At 53.8% G+C, this 23,364-nt stretch overlaps 1 protein-coding gene across 7 annotated transcripts in view; it reads right to left on the bottom strand.

The window, feature by feature from the left end:
- Positions 1-102: 102 nt before the first annotated feature.
- Positions 103-23,364, bottom strand: part of NUMA1 (nuclear mitotic apparatus protein 1) — a 72,752-nt gene continuing 49,490 nt past the window's right edge. For 5 of the 7 annotated variants that reach the window (XM_043580339.1, XM_043580340.1, XM_043580341.1 and 2 more), the window contains exons 4-26: positions 22,218-22,297; positions 21,042-21,124; positions 20,395-20,475; positions 18,298-18,385; positions 16,637-16,757; positions 15,962-16,119; positions 15,557-15,674; positions 15,335-15,452; positions 14,846-14,986; positions 13,247-13,369; positions 9,697-13,095; positions 9,235-9,276; positions 7,692-7,760; positions 6,208-6,318; positions 5,884-6,102; positions 5,611-5,768; positions 4,053-4,299; positions 2,969-3,197; positions 2,296-2,432; positions 1,757-1,933; positions 1,464-1,577; positions 1,153-1,374; positions 103-806 (exon numbers count right to left, since the gene is read on the bottom strand). In XM_043580339.1, coding sequence (XP_043436274.1) covers positions 795-806; positions 1,153-1,374; positions 1,464-1,577; positions 1,757-1,933; positions 2,296-2,432; positions 2,969-3,197; positions 4,053-4,299; positions 5,611-5,768; positions 5,884-6,102; positions 6,208-6,318; positions 7,692-7,760; positions 9,235-9,276; positions 9,697-13,095; positions 13,247-13,369; positions 14,846-14,986; positions 15,335-15,452; positions 15,557-15,674; positions 15,962-16,119; positions 16,637-16,757; positions 18,298-18,385; positions 20,395-20,475; positions 21,042-21,124; positions 22,218-22,297 — 6,247 coding nt within the window. In that variant the 3' untranslated portion in view covers positions 103-794. The remainder of the gene's footprint in view (positions 807-1,152; positions 1,375-1,463; positions 1,578-1,756; positions 1,934-2,295; positions 2,433-2,968; positions 3,198-4,052; positions 4,300-5,610; positions 5,769-5,883; positions 6,103-6,207; positions 6,319-7,691; positions 7,761-9,234; positions 9,277-9,696; positions 13,096-13,246; positions 13,370-14,845; positions 14,987-15,334; positions 15,453-15,556; positions 15,675-15,961; positions 16,120-16,636; positions 16,758-18,297; positions 18,386-20,394; positions 20,476-21,041; positions 21,125-22,217; positions 22,298-23,364) is intronic. The other 2 variants (XM_043580343.1, XM_043580342.1) reach the window with 2 other exon arrangements.

The raw sequence follows: 23,364 nt of genomic DNA, 5'->3' as shown, positions 1-23,364 counted from the left end.
GAGAAGGCAGGTAGTCTGGGACACTCGGCAGGGACAAAGATAGAAATACCCTAATGAACCTAAACTTCCCTTTTCCCACACAAATCAAAGACAGCTCAGCACTTAAGGGAGAAAAATAGACTTTATTTACAAGTAATAACATTTAGAAAAAGATCCATCCCTGGCCCTTAAAAACCTTCCCATCACTCCAAAATCCCACCCCACTTTTAAGTCTGGGGAAGGGGAGATGAGGTGCAGCTGAAGACTGCTCCCCTCCCACTCCCCACTGCCATCCCCAGGCATGGGGCCTATCTGTTCTGGAAAAGAGCATCTTCTGGGTGGATGGGAGCATCTCTAGGTGCACCCGCTAGGTCAGTGTCCAGTCCTGGACTTCAAAAGCAAGGGCCCTGCTAGGCGCAGGGACCAGGGCCTGCTCCTCCAATGGTCCCTTCTGGATTCAGAGGCTGAGGAGGAAGAGGCTCTTGGGCCCAGCCACTCAAAGCCAGCCTCAAGTCTGGTTGTAATGGAGAAGTGACTTTGTTCTAAGAAAACGTCAGGAGGCAAGGTAGGGAGAAGACCCAGACACTCCAGGCCTCTGGGGACAACTCTGAGAACACCTCAGTTCACCTAGCGAAGGCTCCTGTGAAGATCCAGGTACCAGGCCGGGGATGTGGGCAGGCATCACTGTCTGTAGGGGTTTGGCCACTGCTGGCCTGGGAGCTGAGAGAAGGCACTGAAAGGGACAGTAGAAGGAAAAGGACCAGGCGAGGTCGGCACTGAGGACACAGGTGGGGCCTCTCACTGGTCCTGGCCCTTCAGTGCTTTGCCTGAAAGAGAGAGAGACAGTCACTTGGCGGGAGACTTGTGATGCCAGCAGATACAGCTGGCCTTGAGGCCTCTTTTAGCTCCAAACCCCTCTGACTAGGATCCCTTCCTTGGTGTGACCTGGACACATCTAGCTCCAGGTTATCAGTTGCTGGCTGTGCTGAGTTGCCCTGTGTCTCCTGTCCTCAGGGAGCAGCTAGTAAGACAGCACCTTCTCTTAGCCCACCCCCAGTGGCCTAGCTGGGCCACACAGTGGAAGCCTCCCAAGGGGTGGCCTGAGGGAGTACCCTGCTTCCACCCACTCTAAGAGTTCATCCACCCCCTTCCTTTCCCCGTCAGTGCTTCCACCTTGCCCTTGGCCCGAGGGGTGGCAGTGGCGGCAGCTATGGCAGCAGCAGTGGCGGCGCTGGCTGCAGTGGTGGCGATGCGAGGAGAGCGGCGGGTCCCGCTGCGGGTGTTGGGAGAGGCCTTGGATGGGGCTTTCTTGGAGGCTCCCCTCCGCAACAGGCTATTCCCGAGCTTCTTGGGTGTATTGAGGATGTTAAAAGCCATCGACTGGCGGCGGTCAGCCTGTCGGAGAGGGGAGGGCTGTCAAACTGGGCTGCACTTGGGTCCTGCCAGCAAGGTCCCTCTAGGATCTCCCTTCAGCCCCCACTGACCTGTTTAACAGCCGGAGCTGCTTTCTTCTGGGCCTCATTAGTGCTCTGTTTGCGCCCTTCGTGTCGGTCCCGGGGAGTCATGGGGCGTGGGAAACAGCTGGTGGCCTTCTTAGACTACGGGGAAGAAGAGTTCACATTCAAAACCAGTTGTGTGTCTCAGAGCCAAGTGGACCTTGTAAGTCAACACCACTTCCCTCCGGAAACCTCCCCTCCCAACAGTCCCTGTCCCTGCATCAAATTCTTGGAGAGAGAAACCTGCTAGATAGAACAAAACAGGAATCAGGGTCACCTACCTCAGGGGTACCAGGGCCCTGGTGGGGCTCTGAGGAGACCCGTTTGCGCTGCTGCCGGGTAGTGATCCCCATGCCCTCGGCTATCTGGGCTGGCTGCATGCTGGCTCGGCGCAGGGTCTCCTGGGGGTCACCAGTTTTCATCTCCTCATCCGTGATGGTAGCCAGGCTCAGGGAAGGCTGGATGGGATGGAAGGAGGGGGTCAGTGCAGCAGGACCACCCTAGAACTCTTCACGGGCCCGGCGTGTGCAGCAGCTAAAGCCTTCCTGTTGCGGAAGGTCTCCCTTCCCATTGTCTTCTCTACTCAGGCCCTGCATGGTCAGAGCAGAGTAGTCCCAAGCAGACCTCCTCCGCAGACTCAGGCCCACCCACAGTGATTTCACCCCGAACCCCTCTCTGCCAGCTATTCCACCAGAAGCATAAGGTCACTCTGCAGCAGGCCAAAGAGCCAGGCAGGGCACTAGGGCTCGGTCAGCATGGAGCGCTGAGGGAGGAGGAGAAGAGCCAGTGTGGGTCCCGTGCAAGTGACCCCGGAGCTCACCCGGGACTCCAGGGGATAGCAGGTCTTCAAGTGTGGGGGGCATACTCGATTGCGCTGCTGCAGCTCTGCAATGCGATTCCAGTCATCCAGCTGCTCAGGCTCATCCTGGCAGGTGCCCATGTAGAAGCTATTCCTTCCTGTGGAGGGCAGGGAAACTGAAGCAGGTGGGGCTAGGAAGCAGGAAGGCCAGGAAGAGTGAGGGTAGAGGCAGCAGGTCTCCCACAGGTCCTGGCCTCTTGCCAACTTTTGTGGCCACCACTCCTGTCCACCTGTCCCGTGGACTTCAAGCCCAGTAACCCAGAATCCTGCTCTGCTCCGCGTGCTCTCCCTGGGGAGGTCAAAAGAAGTCATATACCGTATGCGGAGGCTGTGACACCCTAGAGAAACTGAGGACCAGGAATTGATGACCAAAGGTCCCTGAGGCGCCCTTCTGGCACCCCTTACCACCTGAGACAGTAATGGAGGACTCCAGGCAGCAGCTGAGCATCACTGTTCCACTGGGAGTCCCAGGCTCCCTCGTGTGACCATTTCCCATTCACCCTGGCTGAGATGAACATCAGCCTGATTGCCCAGCACAGCCCTGAGGTTGCAGGGAGGAGGGGTCGGTGAGGTGCCGAAAGATAGTCAGCCTGGGGTTTTCTTCGTGTGTGTTGTGTCCCTGTGGCCCCCTCACCTGGAGGGGCCCCGCTGGATACCCCAGCCTGGGAGCGGCGAGCAGAGCTGCGAGTGGTGGGCCGGTAGCCAGGCAGGCTGAGCAGAGCAGAGTTGCCATCGTCAGGAGAGCCCAGGCGGGCTAGAGACTGGGTGGAAGAGGTGGCTCGTGGGCCAGCCTGGGAAGCAGGGGCCGACTGTGTGCTATAGAAGGATGAATTGGCGCTGTCCGGCTCTTCCACGTCTAGCTTCTGGAAGAGAGAATGGATCTGGTGGAATGGGGCCCTAACAATCCATAAAGGTGCCTCCTGTTCACTTTCCTGAATAGGGCCTCGGATCCCACAGCAGCATGTATTCCCACTGCTTTGCAGGAATCCTTAGCTGCACATCTACAAGGAATGGACCCTGTTGCTAAGAATCCTGCACAAGGTGCCAAGGCTATCCCATTTTCATTTGAGTCTGTTAACAATGCTTTGAAAGAGGGAAGAGAGTGTGTTATCAGACAATTTTAGAATCAAGGTGCAAAAAAGTAAAGTGACCAACCCACAGGTAACAGCTAGGGAGTGGCAGAGCTGGGGCTAGAATACCAGTCTCCTGAGCTAATCATAGTCAGGCTCATCCCACAGCCTCCACTGACCCTCAGCCCAAGCTTGCCAGGGCCCTGCCTATCTTTTAGAACTTCTGCAGCTTCTTGGTAGCCAAAGGCAGCCCACACCAAACAAACCTTCCCCACTCCCCATCCTCCTCAGAATATGGAAAACAAGGGCCAACCAGGGCCCCCAACCTAGCAGGCAGCCCTCTGGGCAGCCACAATGCATCTCAGCCACCCAGGAGGTATGCTGCAGGCACAGGGCTGGGCTGCAACTTCTCCATCTTCTCTCCTTTCGGTCTGCACGGAGTCAGTACCACACATGCAAAGAAACCAGCCTTAGATCCTTTAGGCATCCAATTCCAGCCCTGCCCCTTTCTACACAAGAGGCTGTGCTTCTTTGTAACACATGAACTAGTCAGCCCTGCCTCCCTCCAGAGGCACCCGATGGGAAAGATGCCCTTAAGAGCAAGTGAGCATCACTTGGGTCCTACAGGCCCACTCCCAGCAGCCTGACCTTGGTCATGGTGATGTTGATGATCTGAGTGGTGCGCCGACGGGCGGAGCGGGTCTTCCGGCCTGAATCCAGGAAGACGTCCCCCAGGGAGTCCAAGCTGCTCTCCAGTGGGGCCTGACCCCGAGCAGGGATGGGGGTGAAGTAGAGACTCTCAAGGGATTCTACCTTGGGGGGCAGGCGCTGGGAGATGGGGGAAGCTGGCTCTCCAGGGATGCTGGTGCCATCTGGCTGGGTTCGAGGCAGCTTGCTGTAGGAAAGAGACTTGCTGAGGTGCCATGCCTGGGGCTAAAAGGCAATTTTGTTCATCCCTTTGCTCCAAAATGACCCAATTCCTACATTTATTACAAGCAGACCAGGTCAAGCACCCCATTCTGATTTTTGAAAGGCATCAAGGAGAGCCCTTGCTTGACCTGGATCCTCCCTTCATTCTCCATTTCTGGTCAGCCCATCTATCTCCATGGCTATCTGAGCTCCTTAACACTGGTAACTCTCAGCTCCACGGTGAGCGTGTCCAAATGAAGTCCATCCATCTGGATCTCCTGCCTCAGGAAATGGGAGCAGCCTCCACCTGGGTCCCCTAGCCATGAACATGAGCTCAATCCTACCTCTTCCCTCCAGCCCAATGCAATGGACAAGTCCAGGAGCTCACTTAACCACACGCCACTCCATTTGCATGTCCTTCCACGGTCTGCCTCCTCTCCTCTCACCTAGATTTAATGGTACCTGAGGGGAGGTGCCAGCCTGGTGACAAGCAAGGACTCAAACCAGGCTGCCCGGGCTCAAGCCTGCCTCTGCCACTGTGGGACCCTGGGCAAAGGACTGCCCCTCTATGCCCCAGTTTCATCTGTTAAAGGAGATAATCACAGAACCTACCTCAGAGAATGCTGAAGGGTAAATAAATGCATTACTACTTTTTAAGTGTTTTTGTAACAGTATGGGCACATCTCAGCTTCTACATTGGTTATCGGAAAAACTTTTGATTTCAGCTCGGGTCATGACCCCAGATTCATGGGATCAAGCCCGGCATCAGGCTCCATCCTGAGTGTGCTGGAGATTTTCTCTCTCCCTCTATCTGTCTCCCTCACTCGTGCCCTCTCTAAAACAGAAATTACAAAAAAAAAAAATCAAACTGGACCACATCTACCTTAATTTCAAGCCTTTCCAAGATCCCTCAGTGCCTTCAGGATCAAATCTAAACTTCAATGAGGAGTCTAGCCAGCCCCACCCAACCTCACTTGCCAGCCCAGCCAGGCTCTTTCTCAGCCTTTGCTCTCCTCTGTTCACGGAGCACACATACCTTCAGCTCCTCTGCAGACTCAGCAGGAGTGACAGCCTCCATGAAGCCCTCTCTGAGCACTCATTTCTTTTTACTCCCAGTGTGCCCTACACAAACATCTGGCCGAACACCTCGGACAGTTTCCTTAGTCTTCTCCTCTAAGAAAAAGCTCCCAGAGGGCAAAGAGACATCTTCTCAATCTCACTAGCCCCAGTGCCCAAGACACAGCCTGACACACGGTGGGCACTCAGTGAACAAGACAGAAACAGGGCACCTCCTCACCTGGTGATGGTAAGGGGAGTCCCCTCCTCGCAGCTCAAATCCAAGCTGTCAATGCTCAAGTCCAGCTGAGGCTTCGCCTGGGGCTCCCGGCTCTTCAGGGCATCAGTTGCCACCTGGAACTTGCCCAGGTCTCGAAGCTGCTGGTCAGCGTGGGCAACCTGAGGAGAAGAGGGACAGGGAGAGTGAAGAGAAGCCTCGGGCAGGGGCAGCCTGGGAGAGGAGGGCACAGGGGTCCGACATGACAGGGTGGAGTCCATCTGACCCGATACGCACCTGTGCCTCCAGGCTGCGCACCTGGGCAGTAAGGTGGCGGCAGGTCTGCTCAGCCTCCTTGGTCTTCAGCCCAGCCTGCTGCAGCTCCCGACCCAGCCGTTCAGCTTCAGCCCGCAGCTCCTTGTTCTCCTTCTGTAGCTGCTCCAGGCCCCGTAGCTGCTCCTGCAGCTCTTGGTTCTGCTGCTTCTTGGCATCATAGTGGGTCTTAGCTTTCTCCATCTATGCGGGCACACAGACCGAGTGGGGCGGTGGGGGTGAGAGGGAGGCAGGGACTGGAGGGCAGCAGGGCGAGGAAGCAGTGGGCCAGGGCTGGGGGCGCCTCACCTGCAGCTTATAGTGCTCAGCTGCCTGCTCCTTCTGGTTCAGCTGGGCCTGCAGCTCGTTCAGCTGGGCCTGGAGGCGTTGAGCCTCTTGCTGGCTCTCCCCTCCCTGGGCCTGGAACGCATGACAACGCTGATCAGGGTGGCTGGTCTGGCTAGTGCACCCAAATCCACAGACCTGCCCTAACCTCCTGGGTTCCATGGTGTTTTCAGACTCCTGCAGACCCTCTCAGGACTCGCACAAAAAAATCCTTTTACCCCCGCCCCTAGCACCTACTCTACTGGCATACCACACACCCTTCAAGGTCCACATTCTGCAGAAGCTTTCCCTGTCTGGCTAATGCCATTTCTGGCAGAGTTCTGACAGCCCTATCTTTGCCTTCTTTGCACCCAGGAACAAACTGTCTCATTCTCTCTCCATGAGTAGTCTCCCCAAGGAGGAAGGGGGCTGATCCTCAGGGAACACTTGGGTGCAAAGCTAGGCACTTGGCACATGAGCTCTCAGAGGACACAGGAACTCTTGTTCTCCTCACAACTGCTCCGGGAAGTAACTTCATCTGTTTCAGAGGTGAAGAAACTGAGCTCAGAGATTTAAACAAATTGACCGGGGTCATAGCAGAGTAAGATCTGAACCTTGTTCCACCCAACTTCAAAGGCTGTGTGGGCTTTTATGATGCTGCACTGCCTCCTATGCAGACCACAGATTCCTTGGGAGCAAGGGCCATGTCCAGTTCTCGGTCCCCCCTGTGATGCCAGTGAGCAGAGCATTTAGCTTGTAGAAGACAATGGACTACCTGGCCTTCTCTCTCCTACATCTCCTAGCACCGAGAAGGCCCCGAAATGGAGAAGCAGCATCTGTTTATCACACGATTATGGCATGGAAATGAAGTTCTGCTCCCAGCTCCTGTGACCCACCACGGGGCTTTAGTGCCACAGGTGCCTAATTCCTCTGCCCCTAAGTAAAAGCTGTGAAGACTGAACTGCAGAAAAGCAGGTATTAAACCAAAAAGGTGATGCTGTTGAAACCATGACAAATATTAGTTACAGTGCAGTATTAAACATTGTTGACAATCCTCAAAGCTAGGCTGTCTAGAGCAGCACTATCCAAAGAACTTTCTACAGGAATGGAAATGTTCTGTATCTGCCCTGTCCGATACGGTAGCCACTAGCCGTACGTAGCTACTAAGCAAGGGAAATGTGGCTAGCGTGACTGAGGAACTCAATTTTTAATTTAGTTTAAATAACCACACATGACTAGGGGCAACTAGTGGACAGTGAAGGCCTGAGCGATGGGAGCCACCCCAGTCTTCCCTTGAAAGCTCTAAGAAGGCACATACAGGGGCTCCTGAGCCACAGGCAGGTGTAAAGCTGCCATGCCAGGCCCGCCTCTGCCCCCATACCCACTACAGCCCAAGGGCTCACAGAGCCCCTTCCCTCCCCGATTCTCGCTCTGAGGCTGACAAGATGGCCCATCCCCCACTGTCCCACCTTCAACTTCTGTTGCTGCACCTTACTGGCTTGGTCATGGTCAGCTAACTTCTTACTCAGTTCTTCCACCTGGAACAGGGGAGGAAGAGAAGAGAAAACTCAGGAGGCCTTCCCCTCGATATTCAGAGAAATTAGAGGTTTTCCCCAGATAAATCCCCAGTGTTCCTAGAATAGAAACTCTGGTCCTTTCTCTGGCCTCCATTTAGGGATTTATCCCTGTGGTGCAGGCTGGTTGGCAGGACCTAAGGGAGGTGACCCAACACACAGGTGCTGCCAGAGCCACTGCCCATGCTCACCTCCACCCCCGGCCTGCAGAGACAGGCCTGCCGGAGCCCCACAGCCTCCAGATTCAACAGAATTGACTTTGGGGAACTGACACCTCACTACCACCCTACTACTTACTGCCACCATTCACAGCCCCAAGCTTCCCAGGCTGGGGACAGGAACAAGGGACCAAGTCTATAACTAGCAGACAAGGATGAATACCCAACACTCCTCCCCAAAAGTGCCAAGGCGCACAGATGCTCAGACCTCTTCCCAATATCCACAGGCTGTGAGGGCTGGTGCTAGCAATGTAGCTGCTGTGGTTAGCACTGGGAAGCAGACAGGGGCAGCCCTCAGACCCAAAGCCCACCCCACTCCCACAGAGAAGAAGAGAAAAGGGAGTGGGGTGGAGAGGGAGCAGAACAGCCCAAGCTCTGCTGGCTCCTCCAGGCATTCCAGGAGCTCAAGCATGAACAGCAAAGACAAGAGGCAGGAGCTCCATTGCTGACTGTTTGCTATTCGGTCTGACTGTCCCCATCATCTCAGGCTCCCTGGAGGAGGCGGGCAATGGAAGGAGAGGAGGGCCCGATTCCTCAGCAGGCCTGAGGTGACAGGAGTAGGAGGGATGGTGGAGAAACCAGTGGGACAGCCTTGACGTCTAGGGCAGCACAGGGAGATCCTTGTGAGGGCCAGGCAGCCAGACCATGCCACCTCCTGTCTCTCGTCAAGCTTGGCCTTCCTGCTCCCAGGCAGCTCTATTTCATGCTCCAGGTTAAAGCCCCAGAGGGTGATGGGCAGGTTTCCTGAGCTCACAACCCTCCCTGACCTGTGAGGGCTGCTTTCATGTCACCTTTACGGCTTCTGCAGGAAAGGGGGCTGTGTGTTAAGCAAGGCCCACAGTCACTCTGCTGTTACTCTTAGTTCGGCATCCAAACTGGGAACAGGACTTGGAGATTTGGGAATCCCAAGGACTGCCGGTCACCAGTTCGGACATGGGAAAGATGAAGCCTACCCTACCCCTCATCCCTGACAGACAGATGAGAGAAAAGGACAGGAGAAGGATGGAGAGGCCGACCTGGGATGGGTGGAATGAGGCCCAAGAGAGGGCCCAGCATACCACACTCCTGGGCAGCCCGGGCCTGGACTCCATGGCTTGACCCTGCCCCCTTCACAAACAGTTCACAACAGGAGCAGGCGGAGGCAAGCTGCAGCCGGGGTCATGCACTGAGATGGGTCACCGCTTAAGCAGCCAGCATTTAGCGGGGACCCCAGGCATTACCTGCTTAGTTTGCTCTCTCTGAAATACCTCTAGCTGTTCCACCTGTGCATGGGGGAGGAGCAACGAAGACAGAGTGAGATGGGGGCCAAAAAGACACTAGCCCTGCTGCCAGGCTGACCTCGCTGTGGCTCTGATACTTTCCTTCAAGGAATTAGATTTCTAGTAATCGTTTTTAAATGCCAGTTTGTCTCATTCTAGTCCCCAGTGGCTCCTGGATCCTCCACTGCAGGTACGCCTCCCTAGCATAGTGTGCCTCTAGAACGGGCTGATGGCCTTCACAGCTGGACTCTCAAAGGACGGAGCCTTCAAGGAAGGGGAAGCTATTGATGTCTTCTTTAGGACGGTAGGGGGCAACATACTTCAACTCTGCCAGCCACCCGGTAAGGGAGGGGAGACCAGAGGGAACATTGTTCCCTCTCTCAGGTCCAATCTTTGCAGGCAAGTTTGAGCTGGGTATCTTACCTGGGCAGTGAGTTTCTGCCTCTCATCCTGGAACCGCTGCCTCTCCTCCAGGACCTTGACCTTGGCACTCTCATACTTGGCAGTCATCACCTCCAGCTCCCGGGCCGTGTTTTGTGCTTCCCGCTGCATCTCAGCCAGACGGGTCTCGGCATCAGCACGCACGGCTGCCAGCTCTTGGCCATGCTTCTCCCTGGCCTGGTCCAGCTCCACTTCCAGAAATTGCCGGCCAAGGCTGGCCCGCTCGCCCAGCCCCCGGTTCTCCTCTGCCAGCAGGCCATGAGCCTTCTTCAGCATGCTCAGCTGCTCTGCATAGCTGGCCTTCTCAGCCCGCAGCTGCTGAGCTGCTCGCTCTTGCTCCGCCAACTTCTGCCGCAGGGGCACCAGCTCCCCGAGCTCCCGCTGGGCTCGCATCAGCTCTGCCCGCAGCCCGCCGGCCGCCTGCTTGCTTTGCTCCAGCTCCTCACGATGGCGTTTCTCAGCGGCTGCCTGCTCAGCCTGCAGCTGCTGGCACAGGTGCTTGGCGGGCAGCAGCTCGCTCACCAGAGCCTGAGTGCTGGTGTGCTCAAGCTGTAGGGCAGAAAGGGCCTGCTCCTTCTGGAAGAACTTCTCCTGCCATGCCTTTAATTCTTGGCCCAGCTCCTCCGCTCGCTCTGCCTGTGAGGCCAGCTCCTGCCGCAGGCTCTCTGAAGCCACCCGCTGTTTCTCTGCCTCCTCCCGGAGGGTCTGGACCTCCTCCCGCAGAGCAGAGCTGCGTTCGGCGGCCCTGGCGCTGTTGCTGGCCGTCTCTGCCTGGAGCAGACGCAGCCTCTCCTCTAGCTTCTGGCTCTTCTCAGACTCAGCTATGACCAGACGCTTCAACTCCTTGCTCTCACCCTCTTTCTCCAGGACCTGGCGGTTCAGGATAGAGACCTCCTCTTCCAAGCTGCTGATGAGGCTGTTTTTCCTCTCCGCCTCCTGCTGGCCCCGGGTCACTTGGGTCTTCCACTCATCCTCAGCCTTGCTGTGGTCTTGGGCCTTGGCGCGGAGGGTGGCCAGCTCCCTTTGGGCTGCAGCTAAGGTGTCCTGACTGCGCCCCAGCTCCTGGGCCTTCTCCTCTAACCGGCCCTGCAAGGCCTCCAGAGCACCGGCCTGCTCAGCGCGGGAGGTGCGCTCACGCTCCAGGCTGCGCTCCAGGCCGGAGGCCTTCTCCTGGTGCTCCCGGCACTGCTGTTCCAGCTTGCTCACCTCTGCCTGCAGAACCTGCAGCTCAGGACCTTTTCGCTTGCTCTCACCAGTAGCCTCAGACTGTGCTCCTGACCCAGAAAGGTCTTTTCCGCTGGCCATCCCTAAAGACTGTTGGCGCTCCTCCTCTTTCTTAGCCAGCTGTTCCTTCAGTCGCTCCACAGTCTGCTGAAGCTCCCCGAGCTCTGTTCTCTGGGCTGCCTCCTGCCCACGAAGCCTGGCCAGCTCCTGATCCTTTCCTTCCTTTTCCATCAGGGCGTGGGCCAGGGCTTCCTGCAGGGTAGCAAACTCCACACGCTGTTCATTGAGGGCATTCTGCAGCCGCATCTCCAGCTCTGCCTTGGCGGCCTTCTCCAGGGCCAGATCGGCTTGGGCCCGGCCCCGCTCCTGGGTCAGACGGGCCACCTCCCTCTCCTGCTGCCCACGCTCCTCCTGCTGCTGGCCCTGGCTCTCCATCAGCGCAGCCCGCAGTCTCTCCAGTTCACTGCCCATCTGCTCTGCCTCCCGCTCCATGGCCTGCAGTGCAGCCTGCGTGCTGCAGAACGGGCGTCCCTGCCGCTCTTCCGGCCACTCTGACTCTCTGTCTCCTGCCCTCAGGGGCTCCTTGAGTACCTCGCGGGAGGCTGATTCCTGCTGTTCCCCTGTCTTGCGCACTAAGGCCTCCAGGCGGGCCACCTCCTTGCTGGTGGCGGCCATCTTCTCTTGCAGAGCGGAGAGGTCGTCTGCAAGCTTCTGGGCCCTGACCTCCTTCTCCTGGACCTGCTGGAGAGCCCTGGCCAGGTTGGCATGGAGCTGAGCTACTTCACTCTGCTGCCGGCTTATCTGGAGCTCACTGTGGGCCTCTATCCCTGCCACCTTCTCCTTGGCCTCCTGTAGTTCCTGGCGGGCCTTCTCACATTCCTCCTTCAGGGTCATCAGCTGCTCCTGGAACATGGCACCGTACTGTGCCTCCTCCTGCTGGCTGTCCTCGTACCGCTCGCGCCAGGTGGCCACCTCCTTGGCAAGCTGTTCACACTCCCCCTCAGCTTCGCGCTGGGAGGCTATGGCCTCTGCCAGTTCCTGCCGCAGGGCTTCCGCCTCGGCCTGATGGGCCTCCCCAAGCTGCCGTAATCGGGCCTCCAGCCCCTTGCGCCCAGCCCGCTCTTCTTCTAGCTCCTTCCGCTCCTGCTTATGCTGTTCCACCAGGCACCGGGTCTCCACCTCCAGCTTGGAGATGTGACGCTGCTGCTCCTCCAGGGCGTCTGCAGCCCTGCGCTTCTCCTCTTCCAGGCTGCCCTTGGTGATCTTCAAGGACTCCTCAAGAGCCCGGACCTGCTCCTGGAACTGGCCCTTCTCCTGGGCCACCCTTTCTCGCTCAGCTGCTTTTTGTTGCTCAGACCTTAATTGGGCCTTTAGCTCTACCACCTGGGCCTGGGTCTCACTCTGCTCCTGGCGGGCTGCCTCAACACAGGCATGGAGTTCCTCCACTTTTTGGCTCAGCTCTGCCTTCTCCTGCTGGGCCTGAGTCACCGAGGACTGGGCACTGTCCCGGGCTTCCTTAGCAGCCTGAAGTTGCTGTTGCAGGACCTCTAGCTTGGCAGTCTTCTCCCTCTCCAATACTTCCAGCTGCTGGAGGGCCAAATCCCTCTCCCTTAAAGAGGCCTGCCGCTCCTCAGCTGCAGTGGCCAGTCGCTGGGCATGGTCTTGCCTGGTTGCCTCCTGCTCCTGGGCAGCTTCCTCTAACAGCTTCTCCTTTTGCTTCAGGCTGCTGCTCAGCTGCTCCACCTGCTGGCGGAGGCCCTGAGAGGCCTGTTCTTGTTGCTGGAGGCTCTGCGCTAGCTGGGCCTGCTCCTTTTTGGCCTGCTGCTTCAGGCCAGCCAGTTCTTGATCCTGCTGCTGGAGAGTGGCTTTGAGGGTGGTGAGCTCAGCAGTCAGCGTGGTCACTCGGGCAGACAACCGAGCCTCCTGAGCCTGAGAGGCCTGCTCCACGTCTTCTTTGGCCTGGCTGAGGTTGGACAGGGAGCCCTGCAGCTCGGCAATCAGGCCAGCCAGCTGCTGCTTTTCTTCTTCAAAGTGGCCCCGCTCAGCAAGCAGCTTGGCTTCCCGCTGGCCCTGCTCGGTCTCTAGAGCCTCCACCCTGGCTCGGAGCTGGGTGTTGTCCGCAGCGAGAGAGGCCGCCTCCTGCTTCAGGGTTTCCAGCTGGTGAGATAAAGAGACCAAGAGGATGAACACGACTCCTCAATCACCGTGGCCCCCGTGAGAACTAAGGAACAGGAACCTGAATGTACCAAGCACGGGTCCACACGAGCCCTGGCACACAGGTCCTACTGCTGCTCCTGTGCGTTCCTACCTGCAAGACGTCACCCAGCACTTCGCCCTTCTCCCGTGGTGGGTTCTCCCGCAGCTGGGCCAAATGTTCTTCCAGCTGTGAAAGTTTTCCCTGAAGGATTTCATTCTTTTCTTCAAGGCATTTCTGACAGTAAACAAGAGCCTCATGTGAACAGAGGTGGGACAAGCACCATGTTACCAACAAAATATGGAGCCCTATCACCCTGTTATCAAGATCTCTTAGGGCACCTGGGTGGCTCAGTCGATTAAGTGTATGACTTCGGCTCAGGTGGTGATCTTGTTTGTGGGTTTGAGCACGTTGGGGTCTGCGCGGACAGCTCAGAGCCTGCTTGGAATCCTCTATCCCCCTCCCCCCCTCTGCCCCTCCCCTACTTGTGCTCTTGCTCTCTCTCAAAAATAAACAAACATTAAAAAAAAAAAAATTCTCCCAGGACACCTGGGTGGCTCAGTCAGTTGAGCGTCTGACTTCAGCTCGGTCATGATCTCACATCTCATGAGTTCACTCCCCCCCATTGAGCTCTGCACTGACAGCCTGGAGCCTGCTTAGAATTCTATGTCTCCTTCTCTCTCTGTCCCTCCCCCACGTGTGTGCTGTCTCTCTCAAAAATAAACACTGAAAACAAAAAACTCCTGTTCCCCTGACCTAGGAAAAAACTCAGAAACCATGGACCTGGGATCATGAGGGACCTGATTTTCTAACCCTAATTTCAGGGCTGAATTAAATCATGTGACTTGCTAATAGTTTCTTCTGCCAGGCCACTGAGTTCACTTCACATTTCCTTACTTTAAAAAAAAAATTCTTTTTTTCCTTACTATATACCCTTCCTTAGACAAGTCTGGGCTCCCAGATTATCCAGACACTCACCAGCTTAAAAATATCCCCAGCCTTCCTGGGCATGAACAGCAGCAACCATAGCACCTCCCACCCTCAGCCCCTCTTCCTCCCACTGCTCACTAAGCAGCCGCCAGGACTATGCTGGGTCCTCTCTGAATTCATAATCCACCTGACAGAGATGGGAGGTAGCTATTGCTGTCCCTCTTTTGCAGATCAAGATCTGAAGCTCAGATATTAAGTGCCTTCCCCTAGGGCTACAGGTTAATAAATGGTAGATTTGGGTTCTTAAAAATAGCAGTAAAAATAATAGTGGGGCACCTGGCTGGCTCAGTTGGTAGAGCATGCAACTCTTGACATTAGGGTTGTCAGTTCAAGCCCCACACTGGGTGTAGAGATTACTTAAAAATAAAATTAAAAAAAAATAGTAACTAATTCACTGGTAACTTACTTCTCATCACACAATAAATGCAGTATCTTACAATGGTTGATGAGGCAGCTACTTGTTATCCTTCCCATTTTACACAAAGCATGCTTAGAGAGAAAAAAGATCAAATAACTTGTCCAAGAACCACACCTTGTAAACAGCAAAGATAAGACTCAAAGGTGGTACATTGGACTTAAGCTCACATCTTCCCAATACGGCGCACCATTAACCTTCAAGAGGAGACAGCTTAATTCCCAAAGGCCCCAAAGAATAGAGTGGTAAATGGAACTTTGAACAGGTAGCCAAGACTGTGGCCCTGACACCCCAAAGCAGAAGGTTACCTTGTCCTGCAGGGCAGTGCTGAGCTCCTTCTCAAGGTGGGCCTGTTTCTCCACCCACTCTCGAGTGGCTTTGCTGTGCTCTTCTGTCAGCTCATTGAGGGCACCCTGTAGTTGCTGCAGGTGACTGGCAAACTCCCGCAGCTGGGACAGACAAGTGGGAGTCCCCATCACCCAAGGTCAAAACTAGTACCACCACTGCTGTTTGTTTCCCAAACTCCAGGGGCTGTAGGTGTCCGACTATCTAACCCTGCTCAAACCAATTACAACCAACCATATCTTTAACTCAAGACTCAAAATTTAGGGCCACAACCCTGTCCCTGGCAGCAGCCAATTATGGGACAAGGAAAGGGCCAAAGTATGCAGGTCTCTGCAGAGACTGGAGCATAGGACAGATGCCAGGACATTCTTCTCAACCCTCTCTTCGAGAATCCTCGAGACTAACTCAGCCCCACGGACCGTCAAGTGAGGACTACACCCCCCAACCCTCACCTTAAAGGAAAGGTCCCCATTCTCCTCAGAAAGCTGGTTAATTTTGCGATCCATCTGGCTCTTCTCTGTCTTCAGGTCCTGACACTGCTTCAGAGTCTCATGGAGACGCACAGTGAGGCTGTGAGGGAGTGGGGCAGTTAGAAAAGACGGTAGCACCCTCACTGCCACCCCATGGGTACAGAGTGGGGTGTGGAGCTGGGAAGGAAGCAGGCAGAATTATACCTCTCATTCTTGCCACGGAGCTCCTCAAGCTCCCTGGGCTCCGATGGGCTGGCCGCCTGCTTCTCGTTGAGCAGAGCCAGGCGGTCAATGCGCTGCTGCATCATAGCTATCTGCGCATCTGCTCCCGAGGAGGGGAAAGGAGGAGAGTGGAGAGTCAGCAAAGAACTAAGGGGAAGAGAGAAGGAGGAGGTGGCATCCAATCTAAGGGAAGGGGAGGATGGGGCCAAGGGCAGCACCAGATTCCAGGTCAGCCTGACTGGCCCATGGCTGAGCCCTAAGCTCCAGAGCCAGCAGAACAAACAGAGAACAGAGGGGCCGTTCCTCACACAAGCCCAGCACTTCCCCGGATGAAAATCCCCAATGCTGCCCATTCACACACCACCTGCCAGCGTGCCAGGCGCCTACCCTTCTCAGTAAGGAGCTTGCGGTTCTCAGCCAGCTCCAGCTCCAGCTCATCTCTATTATTTCTCTCATCGGCGAGCTGCTTCTTCAGCCGTCTCATCTGGAATTGTGGGGTTTGCAGAATGTCGCCCATAGGGGAGGCTGGAGAACCTGAGAGGAAGCTGAAGAAGGAGACGCCATGGTCAGAGCCTGAAGTGTGAGGCTGAAGAGAACAGCAACAGGCAGGGATGGGCAAGCAGGGCTCTAGGGATGTGAGCACTGGCTGGGAAGCTAAGCACCTCTGCTGTGTTGATAGCGCTATCTCATGCCTCATGACGGACCTCGAGAAAGCTTTTCTTCTCCCTTCTCCTAGCCTCAATTTCAATTTCCTTGTCCAAAAAAAAAAAAAAAAATTACCCTCACCTCTGCAGAGCTGCACCGAGAAAAGGGACTTTAGCATCGTCTCCAAGGAAGAAAGGAATTCCATAAACAGGGAACACAGCCTTTGAGGCCTTCTGCTAAAAATGGATGCCAACCAATTCCCCTAATTAATACTGGGGCAGGTGAGAACATCTACAGCATACTCTAAGTGCTGTCTGATGACGTAACAGGTTGGTGAACAGCGTTAGCTTCTAGAATGCAGGGATTTGAAGACTGGATGTTGAGGCCCCACCCCAGGAGAGGAGGCCCAGCACATACTTGTTCCCACTGGAAGAGGCAACCTTCTGTAGCTCTAGGAAGCGAATCTCCCTTTTGGCCTGGTGGCTGGGTGGGGACAGCTCTTCGGAGATGGTGCTGGAGCAGGTGGAAGGGACAGGAGCTAGGGCAAGGAGCAAACCAACCATATAGAGATTAATAGAGGGAAAAGATTTGCATCTTTATACAAGTTGAGAACTTGCCTTAGTGGAAGTGGATCCACAGACAATTATATGTAAGCTATAGAAGGAGGCCACCAGGCAGAATCTGAAACCTGGCATCTGGGTTAGCCAGAGGTTAGTGTCCCTAAGCCTAGTCAAGCAAGTGGCTTTCGTTTCCACAGCTCAGCAAGTGCTCAAGGAGAGCACAGGAGAGTGAGGGTGTCCTCCCTGCTTAGCGACTGGACCAAGTGCTCATGCTTTCCCCCCCATCCAACACTGCAGAGGCAGCTTGGGAGCCTTGAGCAGGATCTCCTCTTCTCAGCCCACCAACCCTCTCAGATGAGAGCCGATGGCCTTTCTCAACTCCTCCACTCTAAAATCTTGTCCTGCCAACAAAACCCCTTTCTCAAAACCTCCTCCCCTCCCATGGCTCCCACGACTACCTTCACATGGCTCTCCTACCCCTAAACACCCATTCCTAGTCTCCCTATCTGCCCCTCCCTCCTACACCCACAATCTAAGCTCCCAGAGTTCTGATGACGCCTCCCTGTGCTGCCCACAGTGCCCATGGCTTCAATGGTCATCCACACACTGACCTGTACACCCATAACCTGGCCCAGAACCCTCACCTACATTCTAGACTCATACTTCCAACATCTCCATCTGAAGGGCTGAAGAGGAACGTGAATATGAGGAACATCAAATTCAGTGGCTGGAAAGAACCTGCCTCGACCCACTTCTTACATCCCATTGTCATTAGATACCCTCTTCACCAGAAGACAGGGGGAGCTCTCACCCTTTCTACTGTACTTCCAGAAGGCATTTATTTGGTAGATCACGTACCTCTCTGTTCTAGCACTCACTCTTCATCATACTTACTGATTTATGCATCTGCCTTCCCACCTAGAACATGAACTTCATAGGGGGAAAAGCCATTTTTTTTAGGCATTACTCCCAGCTTCTAAGCCTAGAGTAGCAACTGCTTAAAAAATAAAAAACAGGGATGCCTGGGTGGCTCCAGTGGGTTGAGTGTCCGACTTTGGCTCAGGTCATAGTCTCACAATTCGTGGGTTTGAGCCCCGCATCAGGCTCTGTGCTGACAGCTCAGACCCTGGAGCCTGCTTCGGATTCTGTGTCTCCCTCTCTCTCTGCCCCTTGCGCATGCGCTCTCTCTCTCTCTCTCTCTCAAAAATAAACATTAAAAAAAATTGTTTTAATAAAAAAAAAAGGTATGTGTGAAGTGCTCAAGGACAACCTAACAGAGACGAGATCACATGTAACGTCCTGCTCAGGCACCACCAGGCAGCAGGAGAAGCTCAGTAGGAACTGGGATGGTGGCAGTGTGGCCCAGAAATCAACCTATTCCAATTACACACACTTTTCCTGAGCACAAACTCTGCCTGGTTGGGACCTGAAACAAACCCCCACGGCGTTTCTCAACAATTTGGGGTCCTAGCAGTGCCTAGCTCAGACAGGGCATCCTCAGGAATGGGCCCTACTTACCTTTCTGCAAGAAGTTCTCTAGGTCCTCATTCAGGTTTAGCCCATCCTCATGGTCCAGCACAAATTTGAGAATGACTGCTAACTCAGCCTGGACCAGAGAGAGAGAAGAAGAGCATCACTTTAAGTGCTAGGGAGGTTTGAAGAGATGGAGGGCACCACACCAGCAGTGTCAGCCCCAGGAGCTGCTGGAGCCCAGTCTTCCTCTCAAAGCCTAAAGCACCCCCAGTCCAGCTGAGAACATTCTACTAGAGACACATTGCCCTGCTGGCTCCCGCCCTCTCAGTTCCCCTGAAGATGACCCAGGGTCAGAAAGATTCCCACCTGACTTCACTCCTGACCACAAAAAAGAAAATGGGCAAAGACAGTAGTGCAGACAGAAAGCTTTTATATGTAACTATGTTGCCCTCTTCCAAATGACCCTCACTATTGTTCTCTGAGTGAGAACACCTCCAGGGCTCATCCAAAGTTTACCCACCAGCTCAGCTGTAAAATCTGCCCATCTCTGTCTGAGTTCCAAAGCTACAGAGTTGATTGGACTTTTCTGGCCAGCCTGCTATATAGTTCCTTATCTTTTAGAATTTCTGTTTCTGGGGCATCTGGGTGGCTCAGTCCGTTAAGGGTCTGACTCCTGATTTTGGCTCAGGTTATGACCTCACAGTTCGTGGAATCAAGCCCCGTGCTGGGCTCTGCGTTGACAGCACGGAGCCTGCTTGGGATTCTCTCTCCCCCCTCTCTCGGCCCCCTCCCCTGCTTATACACACTCTCTCCCAAAATAAATAAATGGACTTTAAAAACAAACAAAAAAGAATTTGTTTCTACCAGGTCTGTGGCCAGCTTGCAGCACAGAAAAGGTTAAACGAAGGAGACACCCATCCTTCCCATGACACAACAACCTCAACCTCAGAGGAGAGCCATGAGCTAAATGAGTATAAAATGAGATGATTCAACATTTTTACCACTATGTGAAAGGCCACAGCTCTCTAGGCACTGCGCATGCCCACCCTCCCACCCCCCCCCACCCCAGTCACCTATATTACCCACTGTGGCATCCCAGCTCCTCCTGCTCTGGGAAATAAAGGACAGCTGCTCATACAGGAAGCAAAGCCAACATCAGACCCTTCCAGGCAGGTAGTTCCTGGAAACCAGGTCATTCCCTCTATAGTGAAGCAAATGCACTTAGGGACCAAGTAGAGGAGGGGAGAGAAGGTAACAGCTCTGAGCTAGACGGTCATGATGGACAAAGATATTCTCTCTCACTAATCCCTCCCATTAGAGGAAAGGAGGAGACACATGGAATGACAGTTTGTGTAAAAATATACACTCACAATTTCTACATATTATCCCAACACAGGAGAGTTACCACTAGAGTTTACAACCACAGTTAAATATATGAACATGAATGGGGCACCTGGGTGGCTCAGTGGGTTAAGCATCTGACTCTGAGCTTCGGCTCAGGTCATGATCTCATGGTTTAGAAGTTCATGGGGCGCCTGGGTGGCTCAGTCAGTCGGTTAAACATCAGACTTCGGCTCAGGTCATGATCTCGCGGTCCGTGAGTTCGAGCCCCGTGTCGGGCTGTGCTGACCGCTCAGAGCCTGGAGCCTGTTTCAGATTCTGTGTCTCCCTCTCTCTCTGACCCTCCCCTGTTCATGCTCTGTCTCTGTCTCAAAAATAAATAAACGTTAAAAAAAAATTAAAAAAAAAAAAAAAAAGAAGTTCAAATCTGATAGCACAGAGCCTGCTTGGGATTCTCTCTCTCCCTCTCACTCTCTGCCCCTCCACTACTCATACTCTTGCTCTCTCAAAATAAATAAACATTAAAAATACACACACACACACACACACACACACACAAAAGGACTTGGAAGTATATCCCTTAAAAGTTAGCAGTTAGTTGTCTCTGGAAATGAGATTAGAAGCAATTGTTATTTCCCTCTTTTGCGCTTTTCAATATTTTCCAGACATCCTATAAAGAATGGCTGGAATTGCTACAACCTAATTTTTTAAAAGAACAATATACGTTGTTGAAAGAAAACCAATGGAGTAGGGTGAAGCACGAGCTAGGCCCACCAGGTGTGGTGGAGACACAGGGCTTACCTGAATCTTATATTCAAATTGTTCCCAGTCCCTGGGACTTTTGGAGCTCATGGTGGAGTGGTATAACAGCAGCATGGTCATCTAGAAGCCAAACAGAAGACAGTCACTGAGCAGGACTGTCTCTCTTCTCAGTGCTCCCCTCTCTGGAATGTTCTGGGGACTCTGAACTATTCCAGAGGCTCTTCCAAAGCTCCTAGAACTCAGTAGCCCCAGGTCCCTGCCCTTAACTGCACCAGGAAACACCTGATTGAGAACTTACTGCCCACTGTACAAAAAGCCTGGTGTACAACTGAATTCCTGGACTCATGGAACCTAACTACAACGCTTAAACTGCCCTCTATGGGCCAGCACCCAGAAACAGGAAGTGGAGGGAATGAAAAAGACTGAGCTAAAAAGAAGACTATGACACCTGGGTGAGGCCCAATTCCTGCCACATCTTCATTGAGGCTCACAGTAATAGTCTAGTAATCTCTGTCATAGGGCATGGGCTCTGAGACTCCTTGGGCTAAATCAGCCTCTGCCTCAGCCAGATGGCTGACCTCTAACCTCCATGAGCCCCAGAAATAAAGTACTCATCACCAAGAGAAGGCCTGGCAGGTCCAATTGGTGCCACCCTCCCACCCCCACATCCGATATCCCATAGATACCTTGGCCAATTCCAGCTCTGACCCTTCCATCACCTTCTGCACAGACACCAGGCATTCTGGAGAAGAGGGATGTTTTCGGTTTTCTGTAAAGATGACAATGTAGAAAACAGGGTGAACTTCCTGGACACAATTCCTGAGATCATAAGAATACCTCAAAGTAGAACAAAATCACCGTCTCTGGTGGGGCTAGGAGACATAAGTCTCCTTGCTCCTATGTCCTCTCTCCCCCAACATACACATTTCCACCTGAAGTTAGTTCTATCCTAGGTCAGCCCAAGGACTACAGGGATAGTTCAAGAAAAAAGCAGGCTAGGAATTCACAGCAGCACTGGGACATGACGTTGCACTCACCCACCCAATGCATCAACTCCTGCTCAGCACCACAGAGAAGGAACCAGAGATTCCAGGTCACTCTAGGGTCTTATTCCAAGTAAGGTCGTGGAGAAAGCCTGAAGCTGAGTTAGATCAGGAGGACTAGGGACACCTGGTTCTTCTGCTGTTATGCTAACTATCAATTAACCTTTGCTTTATCTAAATCTATTATCACCTTTCCCATAACTCTCCTGAGGGGGTGATGGCTGATAGCTCCTGTGTCAAAGAGGAGGACTCTGTGTCCATGACTGTACAAGGGAGGGGAACTGACACTGTGCTAACTTTACATCTGTTCTTACTACCTATCAACCTTAAGAGCAATTATTCCATCTTATAGACAAAAAAACCTACATCCAGAAAGGCCATACAAGCTGTGAGTAGAAGAGCCAAGACCTCAACCTAAATCTGCCTCTGCCCCATCTATTGCCTAGGTAATTAATTCAAAATCATCCAGGGGAATGTTTTTCTTACAAGGGAAAGAGGACAACATGGATCCATCTCTCTCCTCCAACTCCTTGCATGGGGCGGGGGGAGGGGAGCCCAAGGTGATGAGTCCTAAAAACTGACTCTCTGGCTCTACCTGGATCTTAGAGATGGGCTCTGGGACTGAAGGGACACTCTTCTTCCCTGACGGCATAAGCATCACCAGACCCAGGGAAACAGTTATATTCATCTCTGTGGTACAGAGTCAGCAGCCTTGAGCCTCTGCACCTCCAGACACCTGTGAGCTGGTTCCTCTGGACTCCCAAAGTCCTGGGAGTTGAGGAAGCAGCTCCTTCTCAGCTAGATAAGAAAGGTGCTTACTTTGCAAAAAACTGCACACAAAGTCCAGTCTCTCTGGTACCGGCTGTTGCAGGATTTGCTGCCCCTCATCAGTGCCGTGGCTAGAAAAAGAACAAGTATCAGGACCAGAGTACTTAGCAATCCTTCCCCCTCACTACTCCATTCCATGCCACCTGCCCCTTCCTTCAGGTTTGGTCTGCATTGGATCTGGGAGAGATGCTGGTGGCAGGGGAGAAGATACCAAGACACCATTTGGTCAGAAGGAACTGTGTGGTGGGTGAGAAGTGGGAACTTGAGGCAGGAGGTCCTTCTGGAAAAAACTCTGACACCCTCTTCATGAATATGAAAGGCTCTGTGGGAAGGGGGCCGAGGGGAGAGGACGAAGATGACAGAGATGAAGGGGAAGCTAGGTTCAATAGTCTGGAATGGCTTAACTGTAAAAGGTCAGAAAGCCTAGGAAACACAGTGAGAGTAAGACAAATGATGGAAAGGGAAAAACAAGTCAAAGAACTGAAAGAACAGGAGGGAATTCCCAAGGCTCTGAAGGGACAGGGCAAAGTTCAACACAACAGATCAAAGGCTGAGATGGCTAAGGCCAAGGGACAACACTCAAGTGGCTGGGTATTGCTGCGCTGGTCTGTTTAACTGGAAGGGCAGGCTACATGCTGAGAGAGCTATGGGGAGAGGGAGGCAGCAGGGGGAGCCCTCACACAGCCCGGGCCCCTGGTGCTCAGGCTAACTGCCCTGTCAATCTCACTGGGGAATAGCTTCACTAGAAGTCAGAAAGCAGACTTTTCTCCTTGGGCTTCTATGGCTGGAGATACTAATTAAAGGGGCCTCTTGTTCCTCAACCTCCAGATTCTACTGAATGTTCCAGCTTTCAGTCAACTTTCTGGAGGGCAGGGAGGGCCTGAGAACCAGAGAACTTAGCAGTGCTGGACATCCTGCAAAGCATAAGCAGCACCCAAGCCAAGACCACGAATGTACCTCCCTCCCTCTCCCACGTGATTACAAAGGATTCTTCCAAGTGAACCCCCCACAAGCCATTTTCTGGATAGCTGGTGTGATTAGGGACTCCTACAAAGCCATCAGGAGATGCCAATCTCCTCCCAGGCTCCTAAAAGAGCCATCTTCCCTACCTACCCACAATCTGGAACATTGTGACTCC

Source organism: Prionailurus bengalensis, chromosome D1 (assembly GCF_016509475.1).
Source record: "Prionailurus bengalensis isolate Pbe53 chromosome D1, Fcat_Pben_1.1_paternal_pri, whole genome shotgun sequence".
Lineage (NCBI taxonomy): Eukaryota > Metazoa > Chordata > Mammalia > Carnivora > Felidae > Prionailurus > Prionailurus bengalensis.
This window is presented reverse-complemented; position numbering and strand designations above follow the sequence as displayed.